General features: G+C 40.6%; 1 protein-coding gene across 40 annotated transcripts in view; it reads right to left on the reverse strand.

Annotated features, from left to right (window-relative positions):
- The window catches only part of LOC111969210 (CUGBP Elav-like family member 1), a 50,573-nt gene continuing 33,251 nt past the window's right edge, over positions 1–17,322 (reverse strand). For 4 of the 40 annotated variants that reach the window (XM_023995192.2, XM_023995175.2, XM_023995172.2 and 1 more), the window contains 9 exons: positions 17,114–17,193; positions 15,483–15,644; positions 8,984–9,062; positions 7,979–8,149; positions 7,608–7,724; positions 7,294–7,494; positions 7,009–7,029; positions 6,009–6,152; positions 1–5,894 (listed from right to left, as the gene is read on the reverse strand). In XM_023995192.2, coding sequence (XP_023850960.1) covers positions 5,767–5,894; positions 6,009–6,152; positions 7,009–7,029; positions 7,294–7,494; positions 7,608–7,724; positions 7,979–8,149; positions 8,984–9,062; positions 15,483–15,644; positions 17,114–17,193 — 1,103 coding nt within the window. In that variant the 3' untranslated portion in view covers positions 1–5,766. The remainder of the gene's footprint in view (positions 5,895–6,008; positions 6,153–7,008; positions 7,030–7,293; positions 7,495–7,607; positions 7,725–7,978; positions 8,150–8,983; positions 9,063–15,482; positions 15,645–17,113; positions 17,194–17,322) is intronic. The other 36 variants (XM_023995191.2, XM_070445344.1, XM_023995190.2 and 33 more) reach the window with 31 other exon arrangements.

The raw sequence follows: 17,322 nt of genomic DNA on the forward strand, positions 1-17,322 counted from the left end.
TTAATTTTTTAACATTTTAATTGTACATAAACAAACCAACCAAATAGGATCACAATTTTGGCTCACAAAACAACTGCTTATTGAGTGTGCACTTAGCTTCACGCCTGTGGAGACAAGTGTTATCCTTAAATCAAAAACATTTAAGACAATATTGAACTGAAATTATTAAAAAAGCAACTGTTCTGGCCATCTAATAAATTCAGCAATGTCTATGCCTCACAGCAAAATCACAACATTGTAAAACAAAACAAAAATATATAGAAAGAAAAGCTTTTAATTGAATTCAACGAAAGGCGACTTCACAGAATTTCATTCTTATCAATTAATATTACAGCTGTACAGACTAAGGTTTGGTCATGTGGCAACTAAGCTCTACATGTTTGAACTTTCTTGAATTTCAATGTCACATTGTGAAATATAATAACTTTGTTCTAGTAGAAAAGGCAACTGTACAAACCAAATGTTAAATAGAAAATCAGTCACTTTGTACCAATAATAATGCAAAAAATATCCAACAGGTTTGTTTTTTAGGATCACATTTAAACTCAGACCTAGCAGCTGACAAATCTGGAAATACAATCYGTCACATAATATTAAAATTAAATGACCCAGTCAATCCAATGTGTCTTTTTTTTCTGCAGGTCAATTCATTTAAGGAGAATCCATCCAACCCATTTTTGTTGAACAATGGGAGATCAATAACCCAGAGAAGTGGTTTTTAATGGTGAAAATAATTAAAAGGGTAGTTCTGAGTACAGAACATGTGACAGTTCTATAATGTGGTTAGAGGTTCCATTTCTAAAACCCAATCCTGGTTTGAGAAGAGGGCCCTGATGTTAAACAGGGATGGAGCCATGTTTTAACTACTGCAAAGACAATGGTTTGTATACATGTGGACCACTGAAATGATGACAGTAGAAAGGATTCATATTTCCCAAGTAAAGCAAATTGATGACGTTAACGCACAACGACACACATTTAACATGCCTAAAGTTATCAGACAAACTCAGGTCAGATAAAGCATCACTTCACATGCTACACACTGTGCCAATGCAATACAACTATATTAAAGACAAGGTATRCTAATAAAAACAGTGCTCTCTGGGAGTAAAATACAAAGTTTATCAGGAACTGCATGAAAAGGTAGTGTTTAGCCTTTATTATGAGAAACAAAAACACTCCCAACAGAATTAATCCCAAAGTTGAAACAAATAAGCCTTTAAGGGCACATGCTTTCTAACCTGGTTTTATCTAGTTTGAGGAATACTTGTACTACAGAAAAATCCAAATAATTCCAACACCTAACTTCACCTCAAGTCCTAATATAAAATAGGGGTCTCTAAAATCAGTCTAAACACACACGAAAACCTACGAGGTACAACCCATCACATCAACGTTGAAAAAGAAACCAACCCCTACTTTTGTTGCCCAGATCTTAACTTYAAAGGGCAACGTGTAAGAGATAAATGTGACCACCAGCATCGTTTGGCACTAGTTTATTCATAACTTTTTTTAGTCTATTAAAAAAAGTCAATCACATTTTGCTGAGGATTTCAGTGCAGTTACAAAAAAACGAGCATGCTAAATATATATAACTGAAAAGAAACTCAATTCTGCTCATTTTTTATATTTTATTATTCAGACTAAGGATGATTTCCACACAAAAGGAAATGAAAACATGTGCCTGTGATGACTACACACACTGAAAGACAAAAACGGTGATTCAAGTGTATATCGTTGTCACTCATTAGAAACTCCCCAAAAATTACCTTCATACCAACTAACCTAACACAAAATTACAAAGTCATCCCCAGTTCAGCAAAATATGACCAAAGACATCCTAAAAAAGCTTAGAACTTACAAGAGAAAAAAACACCCACACGCAAAAGTAGTTTCTATAAATTGATTGGTTGCTTTCAGACACAAAACAAAAACGTAGTGTGGGGAGGCGCTAGGAAGACCGCTCAAAACATAAAGGGAAAAATAAACGAGTTTCCTATTAAGGTAAAATGAAACAAAAAATAAACCGATTTGGAAAAATCTAGTGGTTATGTCAGTAAGTTCTCGAGAAATAGATTCTCTTTTTTTGCTTGTAACAACTCATGTAGCTTTATACATTTATTTTCTTGGCAGTCTTTCTAGCGCACCCAATTGGCAGCACAAAGGACAAAAGAGAAACAGAACAAACAAAAACATTTTCCAATAAACACCAAAAGCTAACAAAAGGTCAAAAAAGGTGAACATTTCAAGCGGCATAGAAGTGCAGAGGACAACGAACTGGACGATGAACTTTTGACGTCACATCAACATGCTAGGCAAACGATGAACAAACGGGCACGAAGATATCTAGAATAAAACAAAACAGGGAGACAAACTTAGGTTAAAGCAACAACGGAAAAAGGAGRGRGAAGAAAAAAGAAAATCATAAATGATTATCTTTGCATGGGGAGGGGAGGGGGTCACTACCAGATACACAATCTAAACACAGAACATTTAATGTGAGACAGAAGAGGCGAAAGGACAGAGGGGGAACACAAGCAACATGCGAACAGAGAATTGAGGTGAGAATTTACAGGACACAACACCGAGACACCACACTGACTGCCTACTACTGTACAGTCAACATTTGTGACTTAGTATTATGTTTGAGGACTTTTAATACAGTAGTCGAAAAAATAAAGGAAAATATATAAAATGATCAGTAATATTCCAATTTCAGGAAATAATCCTCCCAAGGGGTTTAGCTCCATCTGTCCCAATGTGCTTTTTAAAAATATTTTCTTACTGATTGTAAAAATAGCAATTTCTTGCTATTCATTGCTTGTAATGATAGTCACCTGGGTTACGAGCCAGCAATATTAGATTAATTGTGCTTTGCTAGAATGATCTAGGAGAGCTGATTGTCAACTAATCTCAGTCAACATTTCTCTTGATTGTGTGCTTCATCTGTTCATAATTCCATCATATGCAATGCAATACAGCTAAATTACATCCACAGCAAAGGAGCTTTTCTCGAGGGCACAATACAAAAGTGAGTGAAGTACAGTATCTGTACTTTAAGTGGCAAGGAGGTAACTTTCTTTTTAAATAAGGCAGTTTGTCAATACAATACAGAAAGGGTAAGACAGCGCAAACAAACTGAAGACAATTTATAAAACAAATGAGTAAAAACGTTTAAGCTATAACACTTTAAGACTACATTAGTCTGTTTCACATAAACAAAACAGCTTTTCTGTGAGTGTTTGGCATCTTCTCGAGTTCTCTCTACCATAATCTGCTGCTATTCTTAAGAATTACACTTCTGTAAGCTTACGCAAAATGATGCCTTTCATACAAAGCAAAAGTATGAGATGTACAGCAAAGTTTACAGTGATGGTTAAGTTCATGTACAACAACTATGTGCACCCATCAGTTGAGATTCAGTCTTTGGACTTATTTTAATGGCAGCAAATACCCTGGACTTAACCTTACAGTAACCCTGCTTAAGCCTATTTTCTCAGTTGGTATTGTTATGCACATGGAAATTATAGTTAAATAGGCACACATCTAGGTTGAACTCAAGTAAAATATTGATTTTCCCTATAATATATTCCATTCTTAAAATGCAAGGGGACTACAGTTTCGAAATCTTTAGCAACTGGCAAATCCTACTCACTGATCATACAACATTTTCACTTGTTGCACATTAACAGTAAACACTTGAATAGGGATACACAGGTCAGTAGTTTAACCCTCACATATTTAAATGTAGCAACCAACGTCACATTAGGATTCTACAAAATACTGTTGAATATTCTTGAAACAATCATTTCAATTCAGAGAAATAATGTAGGCAATAAATAGTTCCCGACACTCGGGAGAAGTATAAAACCTTTATAAAAATAGAAAAGGCATAATAGTTTTGTAATATACATCATCTGGACAATTGCTTCTTTCCATTTCTATAAAACACTTTATAAGTTAATGGAAGTCTAAGAAACGGATTACTGTGTTTGTTGTAGTGATTAACATTTATTTAACGTCGCCAATCATGAAATGCTAGCGTTTTTAGTTAATAAACACACACACACTGGAGTAAAAATCTGCAGGGATGCCAGTATTTTGAGGGAGTAGTCTCATCTAACCAGCTCTGAGAGGTAGAGCAGACTACTTGAACTGCGGATGATGAATAATTACAAAACATTTTGGTTAACGAGAGAAAAAAATTAAATACAAATCAATTATAGTATCTAATTAGAGCATTATTTTTTGCATCAGTAATCAGTAGAGCTGATTGGATAATTTAGGATGAATCTGACAAATGTTAACTTCGAAAAGTCCCAATGTTGCTCTTTTCCAGGACACTCGATTGCCGCAAGCCTAAAATGCCAAGTGATATTCCATTTAGTGTTAGAAGTAGGACGGATGTTCTACTTGAACTGACAGCTAAAAACAGAAAGGAAATAGATTTAATGTGAATTTTTCTAAATGGGGCGGAATGCTCGTTTGAAGTTAAAGATCATGGGAGAGTAGAGACTAAGTTATTGCCGCTATTAAAGTCACTGTTCCTCACATAAAAGACGACATGTGAAGGGCAGCATTAGACAGAAGGCCAAATGTACACATCTGACAGATGGGGAATAAAATGACTTAAGCCAGATGACATCATAGTGGCTGTGTTAATTAAAACTTAAAGTAGGACCCAATTACTCCCCCCTTCACACACATAGCACAGTATTTGTTAATGACGCAGGACCTCATATTCTCTCTCAGATATTCAATTGAAAAAAAGGGTGAAATATTTCAGATAAACTACACTACATGCCTAAAGCAAGGGTGTGGCGTTGTGACATTGTCCTGAGACCAATCAAGAGGTTGGCAAGTTAAATATCTCACAAAAGCAGTCAAGGCAATACTGCTGACGTCTTACAAATCAATTCATTCAGAGTTGTAAAAAACTATATTTTGCTCCAAAGTATGTTGAGAACAGAAATTCAAGCTTCTTGTTGGTTAATTAATAAATAAATAAATAAACAAACAAACAAAAATAATGAGTAAAAGCCTACTGTATGCAATGTATTCCTGGTACAGCATCACAAATAGACTTTTCAGGCAACTTATAAATAAAACAAATTAAAAAAAAAAAATGGCTCATCTACTGGAGTGAAGTCAGATCTTGCGTACATGTAGATAATTGCAGTTGGCAAACGGCTATTGTTTTCTTGCCATTATCCGGTGCATGGTATGTCCATCCTCATTTCAAAAAGGCAGTTTTCTGGAAGGCTCTGCATGACGCATCAGAGCGTTTAAGAACGCAACCGTGGGGCTGGTTTGGTTATGATGGGATTAATTTGGAGTTGGGTCAGGGGGCATGATTAGGTGGTGGTGGGAGCAGGGGTAAAAATCAAGGGGATATTTTGGCAACTGGCTGTCATTGTGCAACATCATTATGACTTAACTTTTACACAGCAAACTAATGACACCTTAAAATGAACAAATACAATTATGTTTAAAAAAGAAAAATTCAAAAACAAAAACAGAATGTAGGTATCCAGTTTCAGTTGAGCAACATCCTTTTGCATGTTGTTTTTGTTTTCTGCTTGCGTTTGTTAATACAGAGAATAAAAAGGAGTGACCCCAGCAAAGTGGTAATCTTGAAATGCGCAAAGGGAGAGGGAAGAATGAGGAGAGGGTAGGGGTTTGCAGCAGGGTTTTAGTTTCTTATTCACACTCCACTTACCAGAAAAAGAAAAAAAATCCTAACCAAGTCCAATTGAGAGAAAGCATTCAGTATGGCTTGCTGTCATTTTTGGATCTCTTCAGCTGCACCTTTAGTCGCTTCATGCCAATTTGGAAACCGTTCATCGACTGAATGGCGGCCTGGGATGAGACTGGATTGTCGTAACTCACAAAGCCTGTAAGAGAGTCCAGATAAAAGTCGTATGCAAGATACAAATCAATCCTTACCTTCATAATAAGAACACACTATATACACAGTGATGTGCTGTTTTCCCCATCCTCCAGCTTACCAAAACACTTGCTGAGGTTGGTCTGCTTGTCAATGAACACCTTAGCGGAAATAACGTTGCCAAAGGGCATGAACATCTGGAGCAGATCCTGGTCTCCAAACTCCTGGGGGAGGTGGTAGATGAACAAGTTGGCTCCCTCAGGGCCTTAAGTGAGCAGAGCAGGAAATCATGTATTACAATGTCTGACACAACAAGATGGTAATGAATACAACTAAGCCAGAGGCAACAATTTTGTTTTTGACAGACTAACAGCATTTCAAAATGTTATCTGAGGCGCCTTCTGATACAGATTTATGCTAATTTTAAAACGACATTTTCTACAACAAGTACTGTCAGTGGCGGTTCAAGCTTGTATGGCTCCCTGGGCGAACCCCCCCCCCCATTTGTGTTGATTTTGCACTCAAGCGTCAATACATTACCCATCCCCCAACACTGTCAACCAAGAGTCAAGACTAAACCAATTCACCTTGGTGGTGTGCAGACTGGTTTAATATTATTCTTAACGATTTCACACAAACCAGAAAAAATTAACTATATATTCWYAGTATTATGAATGAATTGTGGTATATTTGGTAGCATTTCGTAGTGTGATTGATTTTACTAATTGCATTACTACTGTACAAAGTTAGAGGTGTGCTATTTGATAGATTACCCCACCACCCTACTTCAGGGTTCCAGGGGGGAGCCCTGAGGTCAACCTACCCCCGCCCCATCTCATACTTCTGAGTGGGAGACCTTCCCAGGCAGTAGCCTGCCTAGCTCACAGACTAGAATCAGGGCGCCCACTCCGACAAGGTCAATTGACCCACAGCCCCACACGGTGACATGATATCATTGTCGTGACGTGCAAAAGAGTGACAGAAAACCGATCGCGCAAATGTCACCATTCTGATTTTTTKGGGGCGGGCGCCCCGTGCCGACCACGGCAAGATGCCGCCTATACCTAAATCCGCCACTGAGTACTGTGAAAACATTTCAGAGTGTTGCAATTAAATCTTACCCGTGCTCCGACTGTCGCTTGCTGTTGCAGCATATTTAAAACAAGACAGAACCCTCAGCAGGTGACAATACATATTTTCACCAATATCCCACACTAAGGTCACATCAAAAATTATGTAATCTATAACTAAGCTCTTAATATCCCTTGCACTAGTACTACAATCAAACATCAATCACAGCGTAGCACGTGATCCCTGTAGAGCAGACATTTCAGTTAACACAAATCTCCCTATCCCCACACCCCCAGTCAAACCCTTTCATGCCCCATCTCTATCCCCCTACTTGCCTTCCTTCTGGCTTCCTGCAGCACTGACACTCTGTTGGGAGAGCAGGCTCTGGTTGTAGAGGCTGGGGAGGGCAGCAGCAGCGTACTGCTGGATCCCAGAGTAGGCCTGGGTAAGGGCCTCCATGGTGCTACCAGTTCCGTTCGACATGCCCCCGCTGCCTAGACCGCCGTTCAGGGCTGCCATCCCTAGACACAGGAGCTCTGTTACAAGATTAGGGCTAGAATACCTTGTATATGTATCATGCACTCTTAAAATTTGAGGTAATATATTTGTGGTAAATTAATGCATACAAATATGTTTTGAGTCTGCTAACCTGCAAGCGAGCCCATGTTGAGGCCGGCTCCAGCCCCTGCAGCCAAAGACTGCAGCGCCCCTAAGGAGGCCATGGCGTTCATTGAGTTGTTGTTACAGGAGGTGGGTGACGATCCTGCTGTGGAGATGAGTCAACCCCAAAACATTTAATCACTTGGAGGAAAACGCCACCATTTGACTACGCTAGTAGGACTTCAAAGTCTCAATTCACAGACCAGGGAACATAAAGCAGAGACTAGGGATGGGAAGGCAACAGGAGGAAAGGTAAATGAGAAACAACCAACAGTGTTTACAGAGGCAAGTCAGTGGAATGAGGTTAAAGATACATACAGGTGAGGGGGGATGGGGTGAGAGATAAAAAGCGGGACCAACCCTTGTAGGCGTCCCATGATGAGTGTGCCTGCTGTCCAGTACTCGTACCTGAGCTGGTGAGCACGCTGAGGGGACTGCTAGAGGTGGTGAGACCGCTGCTGCCCGTGGGCGTGGCCTGTGTGGCGCTGGCCGCTGCTGCCAGGGCAGCCAGGTTCTGCATGGCATTCAGCCCTGAGACACACGCATAATCTGCACTTAATACGGGCTATGGCACCTAGATCTCGCTTAGGTCAATATATAGGTTACACTGAGTCATGCAATCACTGTTTTTGCTTTACAACATGTGAAGCTTAAAGCAGAGAGTTGCAGGTACCTTTCCAACACAATCTGAAATGGGTGAGATGGGAGGCAAAAGTAGAAACTTAGCAGCCCATTCAATAAACACAACTAGAGCACTGGCCAAAACACAAGCAGATACAACAATGCAGTGATATGTGGGGTAAGTCAAGAAGTGGGATAATGAGCTGACTTTGGTAACGAGGTAAACAGTTTGAATCAACTCGGATGAAGTTTCAATATGAAATTTAAGCAGGCTTTGTAAAATCTTGAACAATTGTAGCTTGCCCCATGACATACCCCGTGGTTATCATATTGGAATGAAAACATTAATTACTCAGTTCTTGCTATGATGAATTCGATAAGTAGCCACTCGCTGCAGCAGACACACTGCTAGAAACCAGATGAAAAAACACCAGTTTGTGTGTTAGTGTTTACGTCTGGAGTTTCCTAGTGGCAGCGCGTTTCAGCTCAAAACTCAATTCATAAATGAGGAGCCGGTTTTGAACATGGTCCCTCACCACTGCTTGACAAACACAGCACACTGAACAGATTACTTGGGAGTTCAGACATGCAGAGAATGACGCACTCAGCCGTATCAATAACGCACATCTTCACCAGGCACACTACACGTGGCAGTTGGATGGGGGAGGAAAACACATTTAGCGTGCAGGTGTAAGAATGGAAAGGGGGGAAGGAGGAAGAGAGGTGGGAAATGTCTGTTTTTACCTGACATACCAGACATGGGATGAAGGTTGTTGAGGGCATTCCCAGAGGTGGCAGACTGCTGGAGGAGCTGTAAATAAAGCTAGACATTACACCAAAACAGAGAACACAAAAGGGTCAGGACTGCATCCGGGACTGTGCTTTCAGGAAAGAAATCGCAGAGAGAAAAAAAAAGGTAAAGTGGGTGAGTAGGACAGATGAAGGGTAAAAGAACAGGAAAGAGTGGAGGTGTAAATGTTGGTGATAAAGAGAGGGGAAGAATCACAGAGAAAATTAGAAGGTAAAAAACAAATCCAGAGAAAACATGACGCTGGGAAACAGTGAGTGGGATGAAATGAGAGTTAAGAGGATTTAAATGGAAGGCAAGACAGCGAAGAAAAGGAAGAGGTTGGAAGATTCACAGCACACCCATGGAGCAGCACTTACATCGCAGAAAGCTCTGCCGTTTATATTGGACTGGCCACATAATTGGAGGGTCAGGAGATCCACTCCCCATTTAGAATTAAAGATGCCAATTGAAAACATATCAGGTCTTTAGGCGAGTTGAGACTAGATGGCCATCCAACATAGATCATTGGAAACGATGAAAATATAAATCTCTGTCTAGAAAGACAGCAAACCAAACACAAGCAAGGAGGGAGGGAGGGAGCTGGATGAAGAAAATGCCCGACTCAAACAGAAGAAACAGATCATGTGTCTACTCTAAGGTCAGGGAGAATACTTACGGAGGCAAAACTAACAATGTTCAATCAATAAAAACCTTATGTCAAATCAAGTCTAACAACAAATTGAAGGGCAGGGGTACGAGGCAGATATGTAAATATAGGTAGGGATAAAGTGACTAGGAAACAGGATATATAATAAACAGTAGCAGCATATGTGAGTCAAAAGAGTTAATGCAAAAGGGGGGCAACGCAGATAGTTAAACCGGAAGAGTCATTCAAAAGCATATAAAGTGATTTGATAAGAGCTTTGGTCGAAAATGCAAGCCTGATGCAACCTGAGCCTGATGAGCCATACTTTAAATACATTTTATGAGCCCTACATAAAAATACATTTTTTAATCCCAAGCCCAAAAAAGCACAAATGATTGTGACGTTAGCCAATACATATGACATATAGGCGACTAAGCATTACGCACGACAGAAAAACGTAAAAGCCCATAGATGTAGCTAGCTACAATGAATTTGGAATGTATTCAGACTGCTTCCCTTTTTCCTAATTTTGTTACGTTACAGCCTTATTCTAAAATGAATTAAATAAAATGTTTTTCCTCATCAATCAATACACAATACCCCATAACGACAAAGCGAAGACAGGTGCATTCATAAGGGCCTTGGTCAGGGAGGTGATCAAGAACCCGAAGGTCACTGACAGAGCTCCAGAGTTCCACTGTGGAGATGGGAGAAACTTCCAGAAGGACAACCATCTCTGCAGCACTCCACCAATCAGGCCTTTACGGTAGAGTGGCCAGACGGAAGCCACTCCTCAGCAAAAGGAGCCCGTTTGGAGTTTGCCAAAAGGCACCTAAAGGACTCTCAGACCATGAGCAACAAGATTCTCTGGTCTGATGAAACCAAGATTTGAACTCTTTGGCCTGAATGCCAAGCGTCACATCTGGAGGAAACCTGGCATCATCCCTACCATGAAGCATGGTGGTGGCAGCATCATGCTATGGGGATGTTTTTCAGCAACAGGGACTGGGAGACTAGTCAGGATGGAGGCAAAGATGAACAGATCAAAGTACAGAGAGATCCTTGATGAAAACCTTCTTCAGAGCGCTCACCTTCCAACATGACAACGACCCTAAGCACACAGCCAAGACAACGCAGGTGTGGCTTCGGTACAAGTCTCTGAATGTTCTTGAGTGGCCCAGCCAGATCCCGGACTTGAACATCTCTGGAGAGAGCTGAAAATAGCTGTGCAGCGACACTCCCTATCCAACTGACAGCTTGAGAGGATCTGCTGAGAAGAATGGGAGAAAGTCCCCAAATACAGGTGTGCTAAGCTTGTAGCATCATACCCAAGAAGACTCAAGGCTGTAATCGCTGCCAAAGGTGCTTGAAAAGGTACTGGGTAAAGGGTCAGAAAAAGTGATATTTCTGGGGGGGGGGGGGTCATACATAAATTACCAGACATAAAAAATACTGTTTTGGCTTGGTCATTATGGGGTAGTGTGTGTAGATTGATGAGGGCGGAAAAAACTATTTAATACATTTTTGAATAAGGCTGTAACATAAAATGTGGAACAGCCCCGAAACCTGAAGGATCTGGATAAGGTCTGTATGGAGGAGTGGGCCAAAATCCCTGCTGCAGTGTGTGCAAACCTGGTCAAGAACTACAGGAAACGTATGATCTCTGTAATTGCAAACAAAGGTTTCTGTACCAAATATTAAGTTCTGCTTTTCTGATGTATCAAATACTTATGTCATGCAATAAAATGCAAATTAATTACTTAAAAATCAAACAATGTGATTTTCTGGATTTTTGTTTTAGATTCCGTCTCTCACAGTTCAAGTGTACTTATGATAAAAATTACAGACCTCTACATGCTTTGTAAGTAGGAAAACCTACAAAATCGGCAGTGTATCAAATACTTGTTCTCCCCACTGTATATACACATACATATACACACTATATATACACACTATATATACACACTATATATACACACTATATATACACACACACACACACACACACACACACACTACCAGTCAAAAGTTTGAACACCTACTCATTCAAGGGTTTCTTTATTGTTACAATTTTCTACATTGTAGTGAAGACATCAAAACAATGAATTAACACATACTGAATCATGTCGTAACCAAAAAAGTGTTCAAATCAAAATATATTTTATATTTGAGACTCTTCAAAGTAGCTGCCATTAGCCTTGACAACTTTGCACACTCTTGGCATTCCCTCAACCAGCTTCATGAGGTAGTCACTGGGAATACATTTCAATTAACAGGTGTGTCTTGTTAAGTTAATTTGTGGAATTTCTTWCCTTCTTAATGCATTTGAGCCAATCAGTTGTGTTKTGACAAGGTAGCGGGTGGTACAAAGAAGATAGCCCTATTTGGTAAAATACGAAGTCCATATTATTGCAAGAACAGCTCAAATAAGCAATGAGAAACAACAGTCCATCATTACTTTAAGACATGAAGGTCAGTTAATCTGGAATATGTCAAGAGATTTGAAAGTTTCTTCAAGTGCAGTCGCAAAAACCATCAAGCGCTATGATGAAACTGGCTCTCATGAGGACCGCCACAGGAAAGGAAGACCCAGAGTTACCTCTGCTGCAGAGTTCATAAGATTTAACTGCACCTCAGATTGCAGCCCAAATAAATGCTTCACAGAGTTCAAGTAATAGACATCTCAACATCAACTGTTCAGAGGAGAGGCGCAGTGGTCTAGGGCACTGCATTGCAGTGCTAGCTGCGCCACCAGAGTCTCTGGGTTCGCGCCCAGGCTGGGCTGGGTTCGCGCCCAGGCTCTGTCGCACCCGGGCCGCAACCGGGAGATCCGTGGGGCGACGCACAATTGGCATAGCGTCGTCCGGGTTAGGGAGGGTTTGGCCGGTAGGGAGGGTTTGGCCSGTAGGGATATCCTTGTCTCAGTATGTAAAAAMATTWAATAAAATGTATGCTCTCTACTGTAAGTCTCTCTGAATAAGAGCGTCTGCTAAATGACTAAAATGTAAATGTAAAAAATGAGACTGCGTGAATCAGGCCTTCATGGTCAAATTGCTGCAAAGAAACCACTGCTAAAGGACACCAATAAAAAGAAGAGACTTGCTTGGGCCAAGAAAGCTGTCATCAAGGCAAAGGGTGACTACTTTGAAGAATCTCAAATATATTTGTTTAACACTTTTTTTGTTACTACATGATTCCATGTGTTATTTCATAGTTKTGATGTCTTCACTATTATTCTACAATGTAGAAAATAGTAAAAATAAAGAAACCCTGGAATGAGTAGGTGTCCAAACTTTTGACTGGTACTGTGTGAGAGATCTATCTATCTATATAACAGGATTATCTATTTTGAATGGAATTGGTAAGCAACAATTGATGAGAGAGGGAAAGACTGCTCACGCGTGCATGCTCTAATTCAAGATTTGTCACATAATAGCGCCGAAGGACATAGCCACCGTTTTACGATCCCGTAACCAATTGTGCTATTGTGTATGTTTTTTCGCATTATTTCTAACTTCTTTTGTACATAATGTTTCTGCCATCGTGTCTTATGACCAAAAATAACTTATTGATATCAGGGCAGCGATTACTCCCCTCGTACTGGAGGAATTCTTCAACGAGTCGGACGGGAAGGATTTACTCCAGACACCCGACAAGAACGTCATTCGCAGGAGGAAAAGACRGAGGTATCGTGGACGACAGTCCGGGTGCCTTGTAAGGATCCGTCGCCAAGAGGGTAATCTACCTTTACCATCAGTCTATTAGCCAACTTACAATCAATCAAAATAAAATAAACAAACTACGAGCATGTATATCCTACCAACGGGACATTAAAAACTGTAATATCTTATGTTCACAGAGTCATGGCTGAACGACGATATGATTAACATACAGCTGGCGGCTTTTAAGCTTTTTCGGGAGGATAGAACAGCAGCCTCTGGTAAGACAAGGGGCGGAGGCCTATGCATATTTGTAAACAACAGCTGGTGCACGAAATTTAAGGAAATCTCTAGATTTTGCTCACTGGAGGTAGAGTATCTCATGTTAAGCTGTAGACCACACCATTCACCAAGAGAGTWTATCAAMATTTTTCGTAGCTGTCTATATACCACCGCAGACCGATGCTGGCACTAAGACCGCACTCAATGAGCTGTATACGGCCATAAGCAAACAGGAAAATGCTCATCCAGAGGCGGCGCTCCTAGAGGCCGGGGACTGTAATGCAGGGAAACTTAAATCCGTTTTACCAAATTTCTATCAGCATGTCAYATGTGCAAACAGAGGGGGGAAAAAATTAAAAAATAAGAAAACTCCAGACACAGATACAAGTACAAAGCTCTCCCTCGCCCTCCATTTGGCAAATCAGAACATAATTCTATCCTCCTGATTCCTGTTTACAAGCAAAAACTAAAGCAGGAAGCACCAGTGACTCAGTCAATAAGAAAGTGGTCAGATGAAGCAGATGCTAAGCTACAGGACTGTTTTGCTTGCACAGACTGGAATATGTTCCGTGATTCTTCCAATGGCATTGAGTACACCACATCAGTCACTAGTGTCATGACGTGGCCCTTTTGGGTGTACATCGTGGCTCCCCCTTCTCACTCTCTCTCCCACCACAGGTTTTACAACCATCAAAAATTCCTGGTATATACTAAAGTGCCTATAAGAACATCAAATAGTCAAAGGTATATGAAATAGAAATCGTATGGAGAGAAAAAGTCCTATAATAACTACAACCTAAAACTTCTTACCTGGGAATATTGAAGACTCATGTTAAAAGGAACCACCAGCTTTCATATGTTCTCATGTTCTGAGCAAGGAACTTAAACGTTAGCTTTCTTACATGGCAAATATTGCACTTTTACTTTCTTCTCCAACACTTTGTTTTTGCATTATTTAAACCAAATTGAACATGTTTCATTATTTATTTGAGGCTAAATTGATTTTATTGATGTATTATATTAAGTTAAAATAAGTGTTCATTCAGTATTGTTGTAATGGTCATTATTACAAATACATTAAACTTTTTTTTTTTAAATTAATAACTTTATTTTATTTATTTATATATATATTTTTTTAAATCGGTATCGAATTTTTTTGGTCCTCCAATAATCGGTATCGGTGTTGAAAAATCATAATCGGTCGACCTCTATTAAGAACACTTCCGATTGGTACTCTGAAGAGTCCATTATAACAAATACGACAGACTTTGATCTCTGGTGGACAAACCAAAGACTTTGTCGACTGACTATCCAGCAGACGGACCGGCGTTCGCAGAGAGGGACAACCAAGACATACACTCGTAAATATGTCAATTGCATTTCTAAAATCCAATTGAGCAGTTGTTAGGGTGTTAAGTGTCCATATTTACGATGAAATATTCAACTGTATGTAGTGAATCCACTCTGAGTTTGCCGCTCTTGAACCGTTCCCACCCCTTTCCTTTGTCTACCAAGCCGTCATATCAGTTTAGCCCACTAGGGACTTTTCTATCATGTCAGTAACCAATGTATGACCTATTGTGTGCGTTTATGTAATTCTGATTGTAGTGGTGTCGTGTGCATGTGCAAATTCAGAACACACAACATTCTATAATAGAACTGTGTTATTTGACATGTCAAATTTAAAGCTTATTTGACTCATCTTTTTTGACACGCAAAGATCCAAACGGCGTTAGATAGTATGTCGTGAAGCTAATGGCAGTGACGCTGTTACTCTGCAACTCCAGTAGGGCAACAGGTGTACCGGAGCTCGAACAGTCGGCCAAAGCTCTGCTGGGGATGGCGCCGGAGGAGGTGGTCACTTACTGCCAGATACTGTGGTCCCAGAGAGTTGAGCCCAGTCAGATTCCCCCACATTGAGGCAGTGTTGAGCTGCTGCATCTGCTGCTGAAGCTGCTGGGCAATGCGCTTCTGCTCCTTGTCCTTCTGCGTGTCGGCAAACTTCACTACGATGGGAGACGAGCAGCCCTAAAAAGTCGGGATAGACAGCAAAGTGTCATTTGGAAACTATCTTCGATATTCCTCTAGCACGATAACAGCAATTTCAAAATGGCATTACTTGAGTAATGGGCCAGCCAATCATATAAGTAAGGCATAGAGGGAAAAAGCAGGTTATTATGTTATACTGAACAAAAATATAAAAGCAAAAAATAAATGCAACAATTTCAAAGACTTGACTGTTACAGTTCATATTAGGACACGCAAAGATCCAAACGGCGTTAGATAGTATGTCGTGAAGCTAATGGCAGTGACGCTGTTACTGTGCAACTCCAGTAGGGCAACAGGTGTACCGGAGCTCGAACAGTCGGCCAAAGCAGACATCGCCCACGACAGAGACAATTGAAATAAATAAATTAGGCCCTAATGTATGGATTTCACATGACTTGGAATTCAGACATGCATCTGTTGGTCACAGATACCTTTAAAAAAAAGGTAGGGGCGTCGATCAGAAATCCAGTCAGTATCTGGTGTGACCACCATTTGCCTCATGCAGCGCGACACATCTTCTTTGCATATACTTGATCAGGCTGCTGATTGTGGCCAGTGGAATGTTGTCTCACTCCTCTTCAATGGCTGTGCGAAGTTGCTGGATATTGGTGGGAAGACGCTGTCGTACACGTCGATCCAGGGCATCCCAAACATACTCAATGGGTGACATGTCTGGTGAGCATGCAGGCCATGGAAGAACTGGGACATTTTCAGCTTCCAGGAATTGTGTCCAGATCCTTGTGACACGGGGCTGTGCATTATTATGCTGAAACATGAGGTGATGGCAGCGGATGAATGGCACGACAATGGGCCTCAGGATCTCATCACGGTATCTCTGCGCATTAAAATTGCCATCGATAAAATGCAATTGTGTTTGTTGTCCATAGCTAATGCCTGCATATACCATAACCCCACCGCCACCATGGTCACAACGTTGACATCAGCAAACCGCTTGCCCACACGTGGTCTGCGGTTGTGAGGCCGGTTGGACGTACTGTCAGATTCTCTAAAACGATGTTGGAGGAGGTTTATGGTAGAGAAATTAACACTCAATTATCTGGCAACAGCTCTGGTGGACATTCCTGCAGTCAGCATAACAATTTCACACTCTCTCAAAACTAAAAGACATCTGTGGCATTGTGTTGTGGGACAAAAYTGCACATTTTAGAGTGGCCTTTTATTGTCCACAGTACAAGGTGCACCTGTGTAATGATCATGCTGTTTAATCAGCTTCTTGATATGCCACACCTGTCCAGTGGATGGTTATCTTGGCAAAGGAGAAAGGCCAACTTTTGAGAAATAAGCTTTATGTGCATATGGAACATTTCTGGAATCTTTTAATTCAGCTCATGAAACATGGGACCAACACTTTACATGTTCCATTTATATTTTTGTTCAGTGTAGATTCTGTTTCTGAAGAATGGGAGGTGTGCAGGTTCAATGCTTACCTCCATAGTTTGTGATTGGTGCATGGATTTGATTGTTGATTGTGCCATCTGTCTTGCTGTAAAAGTTATAAACGCACAACCTGCAGAAGGGGAACAACTCGTAAATGGTTGACATACACGGTCCTGACTCCTGACAGCATTTAGAAACAGATAATGGAAAGCATACTGCAGCATGCTATGGAGTCTGGTAAGTTCTTGTTTTAATTAAA

Source organism: Salvelinus sp. IW2-2015, linkage group LG10, assembly GCF_002910315.2.
Source record: "Salvelinus sp. IW2-2015 linkage group LG10, ASM291031v2, whole genome shotgun sequence".
In the NCBI taxonomy this organism is placed as follows: domain Eukaryota; kingdom Metazoa; phylum Chordata; class Actinopteri; order Salmoniformes; family Salmonidae; genus Salvelinus; species Salvelinus sp. IW2-2015.